The 16117-nt window shown below is 46.0% G+C and overlaps 1 protein-coding gene across 1 annotated transcript in view; it reads right to left on the reverse strand.

Moving 5' to 3' along the window:
* Positions 1-249: 249 nt before the first annotated feature.
* Positions 250-16117, reverse strand: part of znf407 (zinc finger protein 407) — a gene marked incomplete at its 5' end in the record, with an annotated part of 348519 nt that continues 332651 nt past the window's right edge. The window contains one exon of the mRNA XM_083647717.1: positions 250-1856. Coding sequence (XP_083503843.1) covers positions 958-1856 — 899 coding nt within the window. The 3' untranslated portion in view covers positions 250-957. The remainder of the gene's footprint in view (positions 1857-16117) is intronic.

Consider the following 16117-nt stretch of genomic DNA (forward strand, 5'->3'; position numbering starts at 1 on the left):
TCTCTTCTTTAATAGCCTAGTGACTAACAGTCATGTCAGTTGTGAATCATCTGAAAACTGTATGTTGTGTTTTCTAGGAGAAAAAAAAATCAGATTTGTCCATTTGTAGATGTTTCAACACACGCACACACGCACACACACGCACACACGCACGCACGCAAGCACGCACACACGCACGCACACACACGCACACACGCACACGCACGCACGCACACACACGCACGCACACACACACACACACACACACACACACCTGCTAACATTAGGCTGTGAAAGTCTTTTTTCCATGCCTTAAGTCTTCTAGCTTCATATGATAACAGCCTCTGAAAGACAGTAAACCTAGAATCAGACCAAATACCATCATGTCACCAATCTACAGTAACTCATCGCGGGCACAAGAGGGCCAGACTTTAAGAACCCCTGTATTAACCAAAGACGCCATGAAGACATCTCCTCTTATTATGCTCGCTAAGAAAAAACAAACATTTGTAAGCATTTTCCAACTCAATAAAGAATAGAAGACGGATATTTTCCATTTCACGGAGCCATAAAACTCTCAGCATATTAAGCAACGCATTTAAAAAATATACCGTGATCAATATGTATTTCCTAAAGTTGCATTGTCATTAATCAAGTGGTTAATGTGGTTTTGGTGGTTGTGAGGATTTTACTGTATGTTAACTCACATAGCACCAAAACACCTTTCTCCTCTCACTTTCACACTAAACAAACGATGGTTAACCTGAGTTTATCTGAGCCCAAGAGAAGACAAAAGGAAGCGATGGGATACAAAGCCACAATCATCAAATAATGAGGGCGACAATGAAAGGAGACAAGAGAAGAGGAAGACTTCGAGAGACAAACTGCCTCAGGCTTCAACAGAACTGTACTGCTGCACTGTATACTGGGTACAAACATGACAAATTAAACTCTTAATTATGATCTTTTCTCTCTCCTCTACCCTTCAAGGACTATGTTATGTTGGGCTTCATCCAGATAGACCACCATCTCTCCTCCAGCCTGCTGGCCATCCTCGATTGCCTGCCCGTAGACGCTTCTCTCCACCTGTAGGGTGCAGTCGTCCAGTTCCGTCACAATGTAGTGGGTGCCCTCGTCATTGACGATGACCTGGGTCAGGCCCTGCTTCATCATTTGTGATGCGGCAAACTGCAGCACCTCCTGCATCTCCTGCTGGCTGGCCTCCTGGATCACCTGCACCTCCTCCTGTTCCTGCTTCACCTCCTCTGTCTGCACAGCCATGGCTGACTCTGAGGTGAGGACCCCCTGAGTGATGGCTGACTCTGAGGTGAGGACCCCCTGAGTGACGGCTGCCTCTGAGGGGAGGACCCCCTCAGTGATGGCTGCCCCTCCACCCATCTCCTCCTGCTGGCCCATCTCGCTGACGGCGCTGAGCAGAGCGTCAAGAGCTGTGGACGACTCAGAAAGCATGGTGTGTCCCGCGGCTGCGACCGCCGCCCCCGCTCGAGCCACGGCCTGCAGACGATTCCTGGCCTCCCCCGACTCCAGCACCACGTACTGGGTCGGGCCTCGGGCCAGGTGGGCCCCTCCGGATGCCACCTCCCTGCCCGAGGCGATGACTTGTCCATCCTCGGTGATGTGGAGCACTTCGGCCACCTGGCCGGCCATGGCCAGTGTCTGCAGGGTGACAGCGGCAGACTGCTCCAGGGATTGGTCGATGGCCCCCTCGTCACCATAGCCCTGGATGATGATGACCTGCTGGATCTCGTCCTGCTCCGCCAAGCTCGTCCTTGGTCCAGGGGAGACCACAGCCTCCGTCTCCACAAACGTAGCCCCCTGGCCCTTCAGACGACACTCAAAAGACTTGGATACGATACCTAGGGAACACACAGACACATTTTACATTACATTTCACATTTTAGCCAACAATGATGCAGTAGAACAAGCTTCAAATCCTGGATTTCTAGAAAGTACAATGAAACAAAAAATAGGGCAAATCACTCTGGCAAAATGAGACAAAAATATATCCAAATAAGCATAGTATTTAACGTCGATATCACTTGGCCATGCGTATTTATTCCCTTTCTTAATCTTCGTGGAAGCTAGAATTCTGCCGTTGAAGCTGCTGTTTATGCATCCATCATTGTGTGCAAAAGGAAGGCTGTGAAGTTGACATGAAAGGTAATGTCACACTATATATATTTGTGGCAGTTAATGCATGAAACGACACAGAATATGGAGATATTAGGCTTGGCGGCAGAGAGTGGTGAGATACGTGTGGCACTAATTGAGCCACACCGTGCCCTCTCAGATCACAGGTTGCCATGGCGTTTCCAAGGCGATGGGAACAGTGTTAGAAATGTCATTGTTTAAACGGCAACCGGCTCAGACGATCCAGACACTCGTCGGCTAATCTATTCAGAAAAATGGGAATTTGAGGCAGTGAAGAGCGGAGCACTGAGCACACATTTACTCATTGTACAGAAATGTACAAACACACACTATGTAGGTGTTGTTGCCATGGGAAAAACACTTCATTCCAATTTTGATGAGCCCCCCCCCCCCCCCCCCCCACTTCAACTGAAGGTTTGCATGATCCCATATGGGTTGAGATAATTCTACAACCGTTTAGACTTGAAACCCTTTCAAAACCTCATTGACCTTGTGCTCTCTGTTAGACCTACTCTGGATAATATGCAATTGTTAAACATCCCTGTCTCCGACCACAAAGCAGTGTATTTTCATACCCAGGTCCCTCCTGCACCTCCTAAGCCAAACACTTGCATTCGAACTCACTTCTCTTAATTCAAACTCTGTCCTTTCCAACTGGCGTTCTCAGCAGCTTCTGCAGTGTCTCTGAGCTGTCTCAGTGTTCACTTGATGATCAACTCACTAACTTTAATAGCATCTGGCTAAATATTCTTGATTCTGCACATTTTAAGGTAAAAAAGTGAAATCTAATGCCTTGCCCTGGCTTAACAATCATACCAGGAACATAAAGACAATGCAGGAAAGCTGAACGTCAGTGGAAAAAGACAAATCAGTCTCTTATCAATATCTCAGAGACTGCATGTCCACCTATCAGAACACAGCTAAGGGTGCTAGGAATTAGGGTAGTGAAGTTTAATCACTAATCAATAACTTTTGGATTCCTGGGGTCACGACTCGATTCAAAATACATTTTTGATTCAAAACGATTCCAGATTCAAAATCGATTCTCGATTCAGTACATTTCAGGATGTACTCCAGTCCGCTGTGTACTAAGAAGGGATGAAGGAAGAAGGAATGAAAGCAGAATAAAGGAATTCCTACTTTTCTGAACTAATCATAATATGTCAGAGTCCTAGGGTCTGCTTCCAGACCATTAACTCAGTGACCAGCCCTCCCAACAGTCAGCCAATAAAGCTGTCCTCAGACAAGTGTGATGAGTTTCTTCAATTCTTCACTAATAAAATAGGCAGGATTAGGCTGCAGATCAACCCGGAGCCCAGAGTTCTTGGTATCTGTCCTGCTCCGCCTCCCACACTAATCCATTTTGAGCCAATCCTGCCGTCAACGCTTGAAACCATTTCTGGTATGAATTCCTCCTCCTGCTCTTGAGACATCAATCCCCACCAAGTTTCTGAAAGAGGCATTTCAGAGCATTGGTCCTACTGTTCTTTCTATTGCAAATTCCTCTCTGTCAACTGGCTCATTCCCTGCTAGCCTAAAGTGTGCAATAGTTCAACCTACCCCGAAGAAGAAAAAATCGAATCTGCGCAATCTTATTTTTAAATTTCTATTGAAAATCTGAGAAAATATTGTTTCTGCAATGGTTAATTTCCTCCATGAACAGCAACAATATTTTGGGGGGAATTCCAGTCAGGCGCCCGTGCTCTCCACAGCACTGAAACAGTCCTCATTAAAGTCACAAATAACCTCTTTCTAGCTGCTGATTCCGGTGACTGGTCACTCTTAATCCTTTTAGACCTAAGTTCTACATTCAGTTCAGTTTCAGTTTATTTGTAAAAGGACAGTACACATTAATCAACATTACTGTAAATGTGCCAGTCTTAGCCAGCTGACTAATTCGCAACTGCAGTCCTTTGGCAAGATGTTATAAGACCATAGACCTGAAACAGAAGCATTAAAAGTAAAGTACAGTATTTACAACATAATACATCAAAACAATAATAAAATATCGCATGAACTAATTAGAAGTGATCACATGTTTGATTTGTTAATAGCCAGGTTTTGAGTTCTTTTTGTAAAGGTGTGGTAGGTGGCACAATATCTTATTTCAGTTGGTAGGGTGTTCCAAAACTGAGTGGCTCTGACAGCAAAACAGGATTGACTGAAGCTGGACCTAAACGGTACAGTACAGTCTCCTCTCAGGGCAGATCTTGTGGACCTGCTGTGAGATGTTTTTTAGGCCGGTGCTTGCACTGGCCTATATGACCATGTGTGTCCCAATCGCTGCATACACGACTCCTGGCACACTTTCATCAAGATGGGCTTTTACTTTGAAATTGGTTTTATTTGACGAATGTCCGGTTTCGGACTTCCTGTCTGCCCTGATCTGATCTTGTTCAGCTTGACAGAGTCGCTCACGGCCGCAGAGGGTCTGCGCCCATGTTAACGTTACACGCGACGCAACAAATAAACAAACACACATTTCCCAGTGTCTCTGGACATCTACAGTAGCGGGGGACGTCTCCCCTTCCAGCAAATATACATGAATGTTATGCGTAAGGAACATGAACATCTTACCGTGAGGCAGAGAGCTAAGCTAAGTAGCTAACAGCTGAGCTAAGTAGGCTATAACTAGCGTGTTAGCCGATCGGAAAAGCATGTACACAGCAGTGAGATTAGTGAGAGTCGGTGAAAGGAGGAGAGACCCGCGAGTGCTTGTGCATGTTGTGTACAGCGGGTAATGAGCCGCTGTTATGAAGATTAAAGCGATATTCACGAGTTGAGAGCAGACAGACAAACTCGCATTTACATCCTCTCTCCAGCCTCCTGCACATGATGTGTTCAGGAGCCGTCGGGAAAGCGTGACATCTGTAATGTGTCACAACAAAATAAGTAACCTGGGTTACCCTATACTATGTTACGGTGTGTTACTGGACAGACACACTAATAACTTTTCAGTCTGAGCCATTTTACATAGCCTATAGTGTGCTGTGCCAGTGCTGCAGTTTATATTTTTCTTACCAAATGGCACGACAAAATCTCAAGGCACACCTACATAGCCTAAGTCTCGGTGCAAAATAGCCTCTATTACTCTTATCACTCTAAATGCTTTTTTATTTCCTAATGTCAAATATAATTTGACAAAATATATTACTCTAGGAATTAATTTGAAACTTTGCAAAATTACTACATCAAAGCAGCAACACACCCACTTTTTGTATAGTTTTAGGCTATATTTGCAATTGCAATAATGCAAAATCCCAAGGCACACCTGTGTGCCTTGGCACACCATTTGGGAACCACTGGCCTACATTATGGCGTTGTTCTATCACAGAGAGACATTCCGTTAATATGGCGTTATTCTTCTAACACAGAAACATTCAGTTAATATGGTGGTCTTCTAACACCAGAGAGACACATTTCAAAAGGTGTCCTTCAATCCCACAGTGACAGTCACTGTGGGATTGAAGGACACCTTTTGAAAGGGTGTTGTAAGGGTGTTACTAAACCTTGAATTTGTGAATGTGATCAACCTTGTGGACATTCTGTTTCTTATCCATTAGGTATCGAGTATCGTATCTGTATCGAGTATCGAAGCAGATATTTATGGGTTATCGTATTGTTTAAAAAAATCCATAATATCCTGCATCCCTAAACACAAACAGGGAAAAAAGGTGGAAAATCAGACGACGGCTTATATGTGTTCTGTTGATTGTTAAAATGTGTATGGGTATATATACATGGGTGACGATCCCATGCACCGCCGTATGCCAGGTTTCGACCTGGCCTTGTTGTTTTACAAAAGCACTGAGAGGTGGGGGGGCCGTGCCATTTAGAATCTTAAACAGTAGGCAGGCATCAGTGTATTTTGTCAGATTTTCCCCCATTCAACACAGATGACCATTCGATTTGAATCACCCGCGTGGAAAACTGGGTTGGCATTAGGGACACAGCTCTCGACTGATTTTAACCCTACCTTACAAACAGGAACTTCTCAGTTGTAGCTGGAGAAGCCTCTTCCCTTTCCAGTGGAGTTCCCCAAAATCATATTGCGCCTCCAGTTGGTTCAAAACACAGCAGCTAGGCTTTTAACCAAGTCCAACAGACGAGATGACATCACACTAATTCGAGCTTCTTTGCACTGGCTGCCGTTGCATCTTAGAATTGATTTTGATTCTGCTGTTGACCTTCAAAGCCTTACATGGTCAAGCACCCAGCTACATTCTTGATGTTAGTTCCCCACACACAGCCTGATCATCCAATAAGGCCCTTATCACCCTTCCTAAAACATGCCTTGCTACTATTGCCATACTAGTGTATAGGGGTGACTGGACGTTTGTGGTCGGGGCCCTGAAATTGTGGAACTCGCTGCTTGAGCATCTCAGGCAAATGAAGTCTCTGTCTTCTTTTAAATCACAGTTTAAAACATTCTTCTATATTAAGGCATTTTCATAGCCTTTTATTCCACTACACCTGCTCTTTTCTTTTGTCTGTTTACAATACTTTTTTGATCTGTTTATCTTTACTTTGTTTAATTGGTTCTTGCCTTTGCTGTAACCAGTGTTGGGCAAGTTACTTTCAAAATGTAATATACTACATATTACTAGTTACTTTCATTTGAAAGTAATAAGTTACTTTACAATATTACTGTCTGTGTAGAGTAACTCATTACTTATTACACTACTTTTGCATTACTTTTACCAAAACAACAGCCGCAGCAGAATGACATTGCTGCCCCGGAACATCCCGAAAATAATTTCAAACACCTTGAAGTCAGTGCAAACAATCCAAAATTCTAAATGTTATTCTTTTCCTTTGTTATTGTCATCTATAGTGGTTATTTGCATAAAAACGCACAGTTTGATTAGGAAATGATTGTATCTTTTTTAAATATGTGCTTTAATTTAAAAAAATGTAACTCAATTTGTAACTTGAGTTACTTGACAAAGTAACTGGTATACTATTACTGAAATCCTATAAGTAATAAGTTATATTACTGAGTTACTGCTAAAAGTAATATATTATTGTAATATGTTACTTTTGTAATGAGTTACCCCATCACTGGCTGTAACTCTTATTTGGTACGGTAAAGCATTTTTTAGCCCCCTTGTACTGTACTTGTACTTATACTTCCATTACGTTGTAGTGTAAAGCAAGTTATTGTATTATTATTATTATTGGATAAACAGAAAATGTATGGAGTTCAAGCTAAAAACACAGATGCGGTTTTTCTTTTTCTTATCATTTCTTAAAAGTTGACATTTTACGATACAAGTTTTATCCCCCGAGGGCAGCGACGTGATCACACAGTTCTCTTAAGTATATACAGGAACAAACTCATCAATCATTGATATTGCTATCTCTCCCTGACATTTGATTTCTTGCAGTCACAGGGTTGACAATGTGATCAGAAAGTCAGAGTTGTGCTGCGAACTGACCCCAGTGTGCCCTGTCCTCCTCCAGTGTAAACAGGAACCCAGATGTTGTTAGCTTTAACTCTCACTCTTATTGGACAAGGAGGCAGTGACCAGTAGGCAAGACCCTTACTCCTGCTCAGATACACTCTCAAAATGGACTATCCACATATGTCTACAAGCTGTTCCATGAGTCACTTGGGACAAACAGTGTGTTAGGAGTGTGTATGCATCCCATCCAATGATACCTCTTGCAACAGAGTGAAGTGTTAAGTGTAGAGAGACAGGACTGAGGCTACAGCTGTCTTCACTGTGTAGAGAGACAGGACTGAGGCTACAGCTGTCTTCACTGTGTAGAGAGACAGGACTGAGGCTACAGCTGTCTTCACTGTGTAGAGAGACAGGACTGAGGCTACAGCTGTCTTCACTGTGTAGAGAGACAGGACTGAGGCTACAGCTGTCTTCACTGTGTAGAGAGACAGGACTGAGGCTACAGCTGTCTTCACTGTGTAGAGAGACAGGACTGAGGCTACAGCTGTCTTCACTGTGTAGAGAGACAGGACTGAGGCTACAGCTGTCTTCACTGTGTAGAGAGACAGGACTGAGGCTACAGCTGTCTTCACTGTGTAGAGAGACAGGACTGAGGCTACAGCTGTCTTCACTGTGTAGAGAGACAGGACTGAGGCTACAGCTGTCTTCACTGTGTAGAGAGACAGGACTGAGGCTACAGCTGTCTTCACTGTGTAGAGACAGGACTGAGGCTACAGCTGTCTTCACTGTGTAGAGAGACAGGACTGAGGCTACAGCTGTCTTCACTGTGTAGAGACAGGACTGAGGCTACAGCTGTCTTCACTGTGTAGAGACAGGACTGAGGCTACAGCTGTCTTCACTGTGTAGAGAGACAGGACTGAGGCTACAGCTGTCTTCACTGTGTAGAGACAGGACTGAGGCTACAGCTGTCTTCACTGTGTAGAGAGACAGGACTGAGGCTACAGCTGTCTTCACTGTGTAGAGAGACAGGACTGAGGCTACAGCTGTCTTCACTGTGTAGAGAGACAGGACTGAGGCTACAGCTGTCTTCACTGTGTAGAGACAGGACTGAGGCTACAGCTGTCTTCACTGTGTAGAGAGACAGGACTGAGGCTACAGCTGTCTTCACTGTGTAGAGAGACAGGACTGAGGCTACAGCTGTCTTCACTGTGTAGAGAGACAGGACTGAGGCTACAGCTGTCTTCACTGTGTAGAGAGACAGGACTGAGGCTACAGCTGTCTTCATTGTGTAGAGAGACAGGACTGAGGCTACAGCTGTCTTCACTGTGTAGAGAGACAGGACTGAGGCTACAGCTGTCTTCACTGTGTAGAGAGACAGGACTGAGGCTACAGCTGTCTTCACTGTGTAGAGAGACAGGACTGAGCCTACAGCTGTCTTCACTGTGTAGAGAGACAGGACTGAGCCTACAGCTGTCTTCACTGTGTAGAGAGACAGGACTGAGGCTACAGCTGTCTTCACTGTGTAGAGAGACAGGACTGAGGCTACAGCTGTCTTCACTGTGTAGAGAGACAGGACTGAGGCTACAGCTGTCTTCACTGTGTAGAGAGACAGGACTGAGGCTACAGCTGTCTTCACTGTGTAGAGAGACAGGACTGATGCTACAGCTGTCTTCACTGTGTAGAGAGACAGGACTGAGGCTACAGCTGTCTTCACTGTGTAGAGAGACAGGACTGAGGCTACAGCTGTCTGTTAAGTGTAGAGAGACAGGACTGAGGCTACAGCTGTCTTCACTGTGTAGAGAGACAGGACTGAGGCTACAGCTGTCTTCACTGTGTAGAGAGACAGGACTGAGGCTACAGCTGTCTTCACTGTGTAGAGAGACAGGACTGAGGCTACAGCTGTCTTCACTGTGTAGAGAGACAGGACTGAGGCTACAGCTGTCTTCACTGTGTAGAGAGACAGGACTGAGGCTACAGCTGTCTGTTAAGTGTAGAGAGACAGGACTGAGGCTACAGCTGTCTTCACTGTGTAGAGAGACAGGACTGAGGCTACAGCTGTCTGCACTGTGTAGAGAGACAGGACTGAGGCTACAGCTGTCTTCACTGTGTAGAGAGACAGGACTGAGGCTACAGCTGTCTTCACTGTGTAGAGAGACAGGACTGAGGCTACAGCTGTCTTCACTGTGTAGAGAGACAGGACTGAGGCTACAGCTGTCTTCACTGTGTAGAGAGACAGGACTGAGGCTACAGCTGTCTTCACTGTGTAGAGAGACAGGACTGAGGCTACAGCTGTCTGTTAAGTGTAGAGAGACAGGACTGAGGCTACAGCTGTCTTCACTGTGTAGAGAGACAGGACTGAGGCTACAGCTGTCTTCACTGTGTAGAGAGACAGGACTGAGGCTACAGCTGTCTTCACTGTGTAGAGAGACAGGACTGAGGCTACAGCTGTCTTCACTGTGTAGAGAGACAGGACTGAGGCTACAGCTGTCTTCACTGTGTAGAGAGACAGGACTGAGGCTGCAGCTGTATTCACTGTGTAGAGAGACAGGACTGAGGCTACAGCTGTCTTCACTGTGTAGAGAGACAGGACTGAGGCTACAGCTGTCTTCACTGTGTAGAGAGACAGGACTGAGGCTACAGCTGTCTTCACTGTGTAGAGAGACAGGACTGAGGCTACAGGACTGAGGCTACAGCTGTCTTCACTGTGTAGAGAGACAGGACTGAGGCTACAGCTGTCTGTTAAGTGTAGAGAGACAGGACTGAGGCTACAGCTGTCTTCACTGTGTAGAGAGACAGGACTGAGGCTACAGCTGTCTTCACTGTGTAGAGAGACAGGACTGAGGCTACAGCTGTCTTCACTGTGTAGAGAGACAGGACTGAGGCTACAGCTGTCTTCACTGTGTAGAGAGACAGGACTGAGGCTACAGCTGTCTTCACTGTGTAGAGAGACAGGACTGAGGCTACAGCTGTCTTCACTGTGTAGAGAGACAGGACTGAGGCTACAGCTGTCTTCACTGTGTAGAGAGACAGGACTGAGGCTACAGCTGTCTTCACTGTGTAGAGAGACAGGACTGAGGCTACAGCTGTCTTCACTGTGTAGAGAGACAGGACTGAGGCTACAGCTGTCTGTTAAGTGTAGAGAGACAGGACTGAGGCTACAGCTGTCTTCACTGTGTAGAGAGACAGGACTGAGGCTACAGCTGTCTTCACTGTGTAGAGAGACAGGACTGAGGCTACAGCTGTCTTCACTGTGTAGAGAGACAGGACTGAGGCTACAGCTGTCTTCACTGTGTAGAGAGACAGGACTGAGGCTACAGCTGTCTTCACTGTGTAGAGAGACAGGACTGAGGCTACAGCTGTCTTCACTGTGTAGAGAGACAGGACTGATGCTACAGCTGTCTTCACTGTGTAGAGAGACAGGACTGAGGCTACAGCTGTCTTCACTGTGTAGAGAGACAGGACTGAGGCTACAGCTGTCTGTTAAGTGTAGAGAGACAGGACTGAGGCTACAGCTGTCTTCACTGTGTAGAGAGACAGGACTGAGGCTACAGCTGTCTTCACTGTGTAGAGAGACAGGACTGAGGCTACAGCTGTCTGTTAAGTGTAGAGAAACAGGACTGAGGCTACAGCTGTCTTCACTGTGTAGAGAGACAGGACTGAGGCTACAGCTGTCTTCACTGTGTAGAGAGACAGGACTGAGGCTACAGCTGTCTTCACTGTGTAGAGAGACAGGACTGAGCCTACAGCTGTCTTCACTGTGTAGAGAGACAGGACTGAGGCTACAGCTGTCTTCACTGTGTAGAGAGACAGGACTGAGGCTACAGCTGTCTTCACTGTGTAGAGAGACAGGACTGAGGCTACAGCTGTCTTCACTGTGTAGAGAGACAGGACTGAGGCTACAGCTGTCTTCACTGTGTAGAGAGACAGGACTGAGGCTACAGCTGTCTTCACTGTGTAGAGAGACAGGACTGAGGCTACAGCTGTCTTCACTGTGTAGAGAGACAGGACTGAGGCTACAGCTGTCTTCACTGTGTAGAGAGACAGGACTGAGGCTACAGCTGTCTTCACTGCCAATAATAATACAGCTTTGCTCAGAAGATATTCTCTCTCTGTGCATTTTCACACCTAGTTGGTTTAGAGCAGTTACTTCAAAGCCTGGAACAGGAATAGGGAGGTTTCTATCCTGCTGCTTCATATGGACTGAAAATCACATGATCTGACCTGAAGCACTGTAGGACGGGTTAAACACGCTGTGAAATATTGTATGGGTTAAAGATGAGAAAGAAAGTAATTTCCTTCACCAAATGTCTGACCAATGATGGAAATAACTGCTGTTTGCATGTACAAATGCAACCATCCAGTGCATAGCCCAAAACATGCAGAGATTTGTCTCTGCTTTTCTCTATCGGTCTATGTCTCTGTCTCTGTCTCTCAGCCTCTTTTCTCTGTGCTTCTGTCTCTGTCTCTCAGCCTCTTTTCTCTGTGCTTCTGTCTCTGTCTCTCAGCCTCTTTTCTCTGTGCTTCTGTCTCTCAGCCTCTTTTCTCTGTGCTTCTGTCTCTGTCTCTCAGCCTCTTTTCTCTGTGCTTCTGTCTCTCAGCCTCTTTTCTCTGTGCTTCTCTGTCTCTGTGCTTCTGTCTCTGTCTCTCAGCCTCTTTTCTCTGTGCTTCTGTCTCTGTCTCTCAGCCTCTTTTCTCTGTGCTTCTGTCTCTCAGCCTCTTTTCTCTGTGCTTCTCTGTCTCTGTCTCTCAGTCTTTTTTCTCTGTGCCTCGCACGTTACTACTCATTTCCTCTTATTAGCCCACAGGGGTCCCTCTATCTCTCTGTATGTGCAACAACATGCATTTGCCCAAAGCCGAACTAACAACCGATGTGCTGTGATGTTGGCATAAATGACACAGAATCACAGGAAACCAAGACGCCTGTGTAGTGAATATCTACACACACTCTGCTATCTGTATCTCAAGTGACACCCGCTGTAGCTGTGTGGAGGGAGTCGGCCCTGTCACAGTCAGCCAGAGGAATCTGGCATTTTGAGCAGCAGAGGTTAGCCGTTTACACAGCGCTACAGGCCCCACGCTAACTGCCTACGCCAAAACACTGCCAGCTGAGAGGTCGGCTGGAGAGGACAATAACTCAACCGCTGTGCTGTGTCTGCTGCATTACCATAAAGCCCCTTTATGTGTGTGTGTTCCTAAGAGAGAGGACACATTTGTATGCATATGTGTGAACCCCTGAATGCCTGTGTGTGTGTGTGTGTGTGTGTGTGTGTGTGTGTGTGTGTGTGTGTGTGTGTGTGTGTGTTTGTTTGTTCGAATACCTGTTTTTGAGTGTGTGCGGAAGGTGTTAAGGTAGGCATCACTAGTGTAAGTCACATTTGCGTGTTTGGATCCCTGAATGTCATGCCTGTTTGTTTGTTTGTGTTTGTGTGTGTGTGTGTGTGTGTGTGTGTGTGTGTGTGTAGTGTGTGTGTAGTGGTGTGTTCTGAGAGTGTACGTATTTGTATGTGTGCGAATCCTTGCTTCTGTGTGTGTGTTGGTTTGTTTGTGTGTGTGTGTGTGTGTGTGTGTGTGTCTGTGTGGAGTGGTGTGTTCCTATGAGAGTGTCGCCTACGTATTTGTATGTGTGTGAATCCTTGCTTCTGTGTGTGTGTTGGTTTGTGTGTGTGTGTGTGTGTGGAGTGGTGTGTTCCTATGAGAGTGTACGTATTTGTATGTGTGTGAATCCTTGCTTCTGTGTGTCTGTGTGTGTGTGTGTGTGTGTGTGTGTGTGTGTGTGTGGGGCTAGGCGTAGCTAGTGTGTGTCACATTAGCCGTGGGGTGCTGGCGGCAGGGCCTGGCGGCGGCCTGCTGAGGTTTATGGAGTGTCACTCAGTCGCCGCTGCCGTGAATCAAGTTAATGTTGCAGATCCCATCTCTTCAGTTGTCCTGCGCTCCCGGTGGAAGAACAACATTTGAACAGCGTGATTTGGCCCCGGCGAGAGGCTGATGCCTGTTTAATATGTGTTTTGAGTGTTCTGACTGACTGATTCCTTTAACAGGAAGTAGGCGAGAGAGAGAGGGAGGGAGAGAGAGAGAGCGAGAGAGAGACAGGCTGCTTTATTGGCAGTGATTTCAAACAAGATGGAGGCTCCCAGGGAGGAATAAAACAGGAGGAGAAAACAGGCAGAGATGGGCGCCGATGTCATTTCCCTCTCCAGATGACAGATACGTCTTGAGAAGGGTCGTATGAATAAAACGTTGACTAAAAATAAATGAATAGAGAGGTGATACTGTGCATGTGTGGGAGTTCACTTGTTTCTAGGAACTTCACACAGACTAATTCACCGCACCACAGAAGAAGACATTAGTGGAGTGTATTATCTTATACTTTTGTTATTTTGCTCTCCAGATGACACCCACATCTATGTGAGAATGTGAGGTGGGGAAACACCCACATCTATGTGAGAATGTGAGGTGGGGAAAACACCCACATCTATGTGAGAATGTGAGGTGGGGAAACACCCACATCTATATAAGAATGTGAGGTGGGGAAAACACCCACATCTATGTAAGAATGTGAGGTGGGGAAACACCCACATCTATGTGAGAATGTGAGGTGGGGAAACACCCACATCTATATAAGAATGTGAGGTGGGGAAAACACCCACATCTATGTAAGAATGTGAGGTGGGGAAACACCCACATCTATGTAAGAATGTGAGGTGGGGAAACACCCACATCTATGTAAGAATGTGAGGTGGGGAAACACCCACATCTATATAAGAATGTGAGGTGGGGAAACACCCACATCTATGTGAGAATGTGAGGTGGGGAAACACCCACATCTATATAAGAATGTGAGGTGGGGAAAACACCCACATCTATGTGAGAATGTGAGGTGGGGAAACACCCACATCTATGTGAGAATGTGAGGTGGGGAAACACCCACATCTATATAAGAATGTGAGGTGGGGAAACACCCACATCTATGTGAGAATGTGAGGTGGGGAAACACCCACATCTATATAAGAATGTGAGGTGGGGAAACACCCACATCTATGTAAGAATGTGAGGTGGGGAAACACCCACATCTATGTAAGAATGTGAGGTGGGGAAACACCCACATCTATATAAGAATGTGAGGTGGGGAAACACCCACATCTATATAAGAATGTGAGGTGGGGAAACACCCACATCTATGTGAGAATGTGAGGTGGGGAAACACCCACATCTATGTGAGAATGTGAGGTGGGGAAACACCCACATCTATGTAAGAATGTGAGGTGGGGAAACACCCACATCTATGTAAGAATGTGAGGTGGGGAAACACCCACATCTATGTAAGAATGTGAGGTGGGGAAACACCCACATCTATGTAAGAATGTGAGGTGGGGAAACACCCACATCTATGTAAGAATGTGAGGTGGGGAAACACCCACATCTATGTGAGAATGTGAGGTGGGGAAACACCCACATCTATGTAAGAATGTGAGGTGGGGAAACACCCACATCTATGTGAGAATGTGAGGTGGGGAAACACCCACATCTATGTGAGAATGTGAGGTGGGGAAACACCCACATCTATATAAGAATGTGAGGTGGGGAAACACCCACATCTATGTAAGAATGTGAGGTGGGGAAACACCCACATCTATGTGAGAATGTGAGGTGGGGAAACACCCACATCTATGTGAGAATGTGAGGTGGGGAAAACACCCACATCTATGTGAGAATGTGAGGTGGGGAAACACCCACATCTATATAAGAATGTGAGGTGGGGAAACACCCACATCTATGTGAGAATGTGAGGTGGGGAAACACCCACATCTATATAAGAATGTGAGGTGGGGAAACACCCACATCTATGTGAGAATGTGAGGTGGGGAAACACCCACATCTATATAAGAATGTGAGGTGGGGAAACACCCACATCTATGTAAGAATGTGAGGTGGGGAAACACCCACATCTATGTAAGAATGTGAGGTGGGGAAACACCCACATCTATATAAGAATGTGAGGTGGGGAAACACCCACATCTATATAAGAATGTGAGGTGGGGAAACACCCACATCTATGTGAGAATGTGAGGTGGGGAAACACCCACATCTATATAAGAATGTGAGGTGGGGAAACACCCACATCTATGTAAGAATGTGAGGTGGGGAAACACCCACATCTATATAAGAATGTGAGGTGGGGAAACACCCACATCTATGTAAGAATGTGAGGTGGGGAAACACCCACATCTATGTAAGAATGTGAGGTGGGGAAACACCCACATCTATGTGAGAATGTGAGGTGGGGAAACACCCACATCTATGTAAGAATGTGAGGTGGGGAAACACCCACATCTATGTAAGAATGTGAGGTGGGGAAACACCCACATCTATGTAAGAATGTGAGGTGGGGAAACACCCACATCTATATAAGAATGTGAGGTGGGGAAACACCCACATCTATGTAAGAATGTGAGGTGGGGAAACACCCACATCTATGTGAGAATGTGAGGTGGGGAAACACCCACATCTATGTGAGAATGTGAGGTGGGGAAACACCCACATCTATGTGAGAATGTGAGGTG

Source organism: Poromitra crassiceps (genome assembly GCF_964638095.1).
Source record: "Poromitra crassiceps genome assembly, chromosome: 1".
NCBI classification, from domain to species: Eukaryota; Metazoa; Chordata; class Actinopteri; order Beryciformes; family Melamphaidae; genus Poromitra; species Poromitra crassiceps.